Below are 5,829 nucleotides of genomic sequence, written 5' to 3' on the forward strand. Positions count from 1 at the left end.
TGGGTGTCCCCACGCCACAGGCACAGTGCTGCACCCTGGTCCCCACGATGCACATGTGAGTGGGTCCCTGGTGCCAGCAGCCCTGGGAGCTGTCCTGGGCACAGGGCAGCGACACAGAACAGGGATCTGCAGCAGTGATGGTGGCACCAAGGGGGCTGCAGGGCCATGCCTGCACTGCCTGGGAACCACAAGAGGACCCAAGGCAGCTCTGGGAGGGGAGGATGGGTTCTGCCTCACTCAGCACAGGGACAGCCCATGGAGGCTTTTGGGGCAGGCACCCCTCGTCCCTTCTTTCCTGCCAGGGCTGTCCTGCTCACGGGCACTGTGGGGAGCATGCCGAGGGTGCCATGTGCTCCCTGAACCCTGCAGAGGCCAGGGTGGCCAAGCAGCCCTGCTTCCCCCTGCATGTTTGGGACAGGGGACACGAACGGGTCACCCCCGCTGCACGCCACGTAGAAGGGTCAGACACACAGCAGCCCCACTTTGGTCTGGGGGACACAGCCATGGGCTGCTGAGCCCAGCCAGGAGCCAAGCCTCCAGTTATTTATTTTTACACATTGTACTACGATTCCTGTTTTCTACTTTGTTTGTACCTTTTGTATCGTGTCTTGCTGAGCTGCATGTATTGAGCGCTGCTCATCGGCCTGCACACTGGGCCGTTCCAGCACAGCCTGGACCCAAGTGCCAACTTCTCAAAGAAATGCCTTAATAAACCACACTTGTTTGTACAGAGATGGACATCGTCACTGCTGCTCTGGGCTCATGTTGTGCTGGCACCATGGCCCCGCCACATGCTGGGGAGAAGCACCAGCAGGGCTGGCAGGCGGGAGAGAGACCGGAGGCACAATGGGGCTCAGTACATGGCTTGGCTGCCGGCAATGTGCCATGGGCCACAGGCACCCAGGTAGGACCTGTACCGTGCACTTGGCTCTGGGCAGCTCCTTGGGTGGGAGAGCTGGGACTAGCTGGGGCATGTGGGCTGTGCTGTGGCCACTTCTGGCCCCTGGGGCAGACACTGCCAGCTCCAGGCAGCCCTGCTGCCTCGCCACAGCTGCCTGCCTCCTGGCCTTAACAATAGGGCAGGCCAGCACATGAGGTGCAGGTATTTCAGCCTGAGCACAGCACTGTGGGCCTGGCCTGGGTGCCCCTGACTCCTCCAGTGGTGCATGGTGTGGCTGTGCATGTCCTGGCATCGCTGCACACGTGGCCCTGGCATGGCTGTTGCCCTGGCCAGGCCACCGGCACCCATGTACATGACTATATCATGCAAGTCCCTTCTATGAGAGGTTGCCGAATCTGGCAGGTGAGGCTGCCACCGTGCCACGGCCTCAGGTCTAACCAGTAGTGAGGTTGGACATGTCTTCCCGATAGGCACACACACAAACACGCGTGTACAAGACATGTCTACATGTGTGCACGCAGCTGGCCATACAGAGCAACACAGACAGACACAAACAGCACCAACAGCCTCATCCTGCTCCCCTCACTGGCTGATGAAGGTCTGTTAGTGGGAATATACGTGTACAGTGTGGAGCTCTCCAGTAGCTGGGGTTAGACAGTCTGCCCAGTAGATGCCCCCAGATTCCCAGCCTCCCCAATTGCTGACACCTAGACATACGAGTCCCTGAGGCCACGGCCCCACTCCAGCTGCTACAGACCCCCCCCCCCATTACAGACACCAACACATGCAGAGACACACACACTGTGGATCCTTGTGGTAAGTGGGCTTAGAAAATCAGTCTACCCAGTAGTTTGCCTTTGGATCTCCTCACCTCCTGTTGCCTAACACACAGACACACAGAGACACACAAGTGGTTCTCAGTCGATCTCCAGACCCTATGGTCTCTCTGGCAGTTGGCTAGGACTCCCCCAATCTCTCTGGCAGCCTTCTCCCATGTGGTCCCACCACACACACACTCTCACTCACTCCTCTCCCTCCCAGGCCACTTCACCTACTCACTGCCTAGTCCGGATTGCTATTTGCTAGCAATGGCACACTCACTCATGTGCCTATGCTCCCTCTCTCTAGTTGCTGGCACCATGGGCACACTGGCCCTGTGACCTGTGACCTGACTCCACACACATCTGACGCACACACATGCACACAGAATAGAGTCCCCCTGACCCAGGAAAATAGTTAGAAATTGAGTTTAAGAAGAAGACAGGACAGGCTGTGCAGTCATCAGATGCAGGACATAGCCAGACAAATGTACTGACCATCAATCCATTTACATGCGACCAGCCACTTTTATCCCTTTTTCCCTGTTTTCCCATTTTTTGTTCCTCCCCTAACCACCTTGATCCCTCTCTTTCCTCACCTTTTAGTTCCTCTGCTAAACATCCCATAAGTCTTGCACAAACCTAAAATGCTCTGCATTTTGCCTCTCATAACGTGTTCCAGACTCCCAGGCAGTGCCCCTTCAGTCTGTGGCATGACTGGGAGAGCAGCTCCCATTCACTCATCTGATGAGTGCCACCCTCAGACCATGGGGTTGATCATGAGCCAGTGACAGCTTGGGCAGAGCTGGGGAAGGGTGTCCCCTTCTCTGACTAGGTTATTTGGGTTCCTCTGCCTGCCACTGTTTCTCTGTGCTACTTTATCACATAACCTAACACCTTCCAGCTCCCTGACTGGTAGCAACAGCAATGCCAGTGCATGCCAGGCATGCTCACTGCTCTGTGGCTGAGACTAAGGGGGTCTTTGGCCAGCAGGAAGGACCTTGATGTTAGTGTTCTCCCCTGGCATTGCCTGACCTCAGGTAATCCCAGCTGTCCAGAGGAGGGGGCACACTTGCATCCATCTGCAGGAACAGCACACAAGCATACCCAGGGCAAGCAGAACTCCACCCAGAACACCTTGACAGCTTCATTGGATGCTCAGGCTCTCTTGTCCCCTGTCTGCTGCAGACCAGCTAGTCAGACTAGCAGCAGATGCTTGTTAGAGTAATTAGCTCTGTCAGGGCAACCTAATCTTTGCTGGCCAGACGGATCCAGGAAATAATCTCCTGCAAATCTCATCCCACTTAAAGTCCTGCCCAAAGCTGTAACCAGCTGGACAGCTGGGTGGGCTGCAGCTCTCTGGCAGCACGCACTGCCCAGCACCCCAGGCCCCCAGCCAATGTGCGTCAAGGCTAAGCATTGGCGAGTCCCTCCAGGCTGCAGCTGTAGCTGCTGGGTTGGTGCCACACAGGCTGGGGCATCTGGCTGGGTCTGGGGCAGCAGGGAACTAGGAATGGGAAGGCAGGCCACCCCATATGTGGTGGGACAGGGTGAGGGCTGGGACACAGGAAGGGCTGCATACCCGGGTGCAGAACAAGGAAGCGGCAAGGGCTGCATGGCTGGGAGCACAGTGCAGCAGACTAGGAACAGCCAGATGTGGCCTGGGTGCAGGGACCGCGCTCTGCCCTGCAGCTGCTCATTCTGGTGCCATCAGGGCCCCACATACCTCCCTGCATATCCCGAGTCTTTGTTTCCTCACACAGGGTCCTGGGAAGGGGCAGCAACCAGGGCCACCTCCAGCTGGGCAGACCCATGCTTCGGCACCACCCTCACACATAGGACAGGTGATTCCCAGCCCTGACAGGCAGCTACCTCTGTGTGGTTCAGGAGCCTTCCTGTGGCATAGCAGAAAGCTCTTCCCACCAGCAAGACTGGGGGGACAGGGCTTGGCTGGGTGTGAGGGGATGCTGGGCTGTTCCCCTTCTCTGCTGCACTGGGCCCCATGTCCCCTGGCCCCCAATCCCTAATGGCTGCCCTGCACCATGCCCAGCCGTTTCCCCTGTGTTCCCTGGCCACAGCCTCCCCACACACAGCTCCCCTGCTCACCCCCCTGGCCCCGCAGGGTGCAACTCCACAGCTTCGGGCAGGCAACCAGCTCCAGCTGCTGCAAACCACACAGCGCTGCATGCATGGAAACTCTACATGTGCTTCCAATTGCAGGGACTAGAAGTGCCCTAGGGCTTTGCACAGACACTCACGCTATGGGCAGCACCCACAGAGGAGTGTTGGCATCCCACAAGGAACGGAGGTGGAAGCAGTGGGTTCCTAGAAGACACAAGAACTAGCCTCAAGGTGGCAGGGGAAGTACCTTGGAGGCCAGATAGGGGCTTGGGTGTGCCTGAGGAATGCGGGCTGAGGTCCCAGCATCAATGAGATGCTGAGTGGTGTTCTGTGAACAGGAAAGATTAAGGCCCACTGGGTTTCCTGGCTGCCTCTCTTCACCCAAAGGGAGCCGGGCCAAACGTCTGCAGCAGGCACTGCCTGCCCGGGCACGTGGCATCTCCACCTCTCAGCTGCACACATGACGCAGCTGAAAAAGCACTGCCTGCACAGCAGGGCGAAAAGCAGGAAGAACAGTAGGACTGCTACAGCCCTGGCCTTTCCTAGGAAAGGACCTTCACCTACCCCACAACAATCTAAGCATCAGCCCACTTCTTTAGTGATGCCTCGTGCTGCTACCGAGGCAAGAGAGATCCTCCGGGCCTCTCTCCCCCTGGCAGCTGCTGCTCTGGATGGCCACAGTGCGGCTCTGGCGTGGGAGACATGGCAGTCTGGGCCAGGCAGGTGGTTTTCCCATTGTCCGTCTCTTCCTGGCTTGGACTCTGCTCTGCAGAAGCAGGAAAGCAACTGGGAACTGCTGGAGCCACGGTATGCAGGATGTCTGCGCATGTGACCAGCACTGGGACAAGGACTAGGCTAGCTGAGCCAAACTGGCCTGTGGCAGATGGGGTCACAGCACCCTCTGTCTCACCAGCCACCTCCGAAACACCCCCTACAGTACTGCCCTTGGGCTCGTGGGCAGGGGGACAAGCTCCATGGTGTCTGAGGCACCGTTTCCAGAGCTCCCTTGCAAAAATTGCTTGAACCTTCCACAACCCCGAGATCTTCAAGTATCATAATACCACTTTTGTGATCCTAATTAGGAGAGCTCCTAGTGTGGGAATGAATATCTGAGAGAACAAGCACAGGAAGCCGAGAGCTGCAGCTCAGCAGCTGTAGGAGCCAAGTGGCTGCCTGTGACAGTGCCAGCTGGACAACATGCTGCCCTAGTTGCTGGGCAGTGCGGTGTGGACATGACTCCTGCCACATGGCCCATCACCACCTCACAGCCCACTCCCACAACCAAGCAAGAACATGTGCTCATAGTCCCCTGAGCCTCCCCCACACCCCTGTTCCCCCGTGCTCCTGACTGACCAAGACACCCAGTGCCCACAGCTTCCCCACGTCCCTGCATGCAGCCCCAGGTGGCTGTGGTGTGAATGCCAGCAGGGCCAGGCTATGGCAGCCCTGGACACGCAGGGTACGCAGACATGCTCTGCCACCAACTCCATGCCTCCTGGCTTGTGCTGGACTCACTGGTGATGCCCAGTCTCTGTGCACAGAGGACAGCCTGGGCACTCATGCCCTGGGCTGCAGTCTGCTCATATGGCTTGCTGCCCCAAGCCCTGGGGTAGGCACAGAGGGGCAGGCCCCAAGGGGAGCTCAGACCTTCCAGTCACTTCCCTGCAGCCACCCCTCGGAGCAAGGTTCCAGCGAGGTGCCAGCCTCATGGAATGGGGACCTCCAGCCCTACCCTCTCTGTGCAGGCCCTGCTGCTCCCAAGCACCCCTCCCTTGCCAGGGCCTGCTTCCCCCAACAAACATCCCATCCCTGGTGGGGGTGCTGGGCAGGACCCCTGCCCCTCCCCAGCTGGCCCCCAGCCTGGGCTCCTCAGCCCAGGACCCACACAGGACCACCAGCCCTACATTGACCCCTGCACCCCCAGCCCGGGACCCCTACACGGACCCTCGGCCCAGGGCAGCAGCCGCGGCCGCCTCTCCCGCCCGGGCG

The 5,829-nt window shown here is 58.8% G+C and overlaps 1 protein-coding gene across 1 annotated transcript in view; it reads left to right on the plus strand.

The window, feature by feature from the left end:
* Positions 1-778: 778 nt before the first annotated feature.
* TPP1 (tripeptidyl peptidase 1) overlaps positions 779-5,829 on the plus strand; it is a 13,236-nt gene continuing 8,185 nt past the window's right edge. The window contains exon 1 of the mRNA XM_019472767.1: positions 779-904. Within this exon, the coding sequence (XP_019328312.1) occupies positions 779-904 (126 nt within the window). The remainder of the gene's footprint in view (positions 905-5,829) is intronic.

The sequence above is a fragment of the Aptenodytes forsteri genome, unplaced genomic scaffold, assembly GCF_000699145.1.
Source record: "Aptenodytes forsteri isolate BGI_AS27 unplaced genomic scaffold, ASM69914v1 Scaffold485, whole genome shotgun sequence".
Taxonomy (NCBI): Eukaryota; Metazoa; Chordata; class Aves; order Sphenisciformes; family Spheniscidae; genus Aptenodytes; species Aptenodytes forsteri.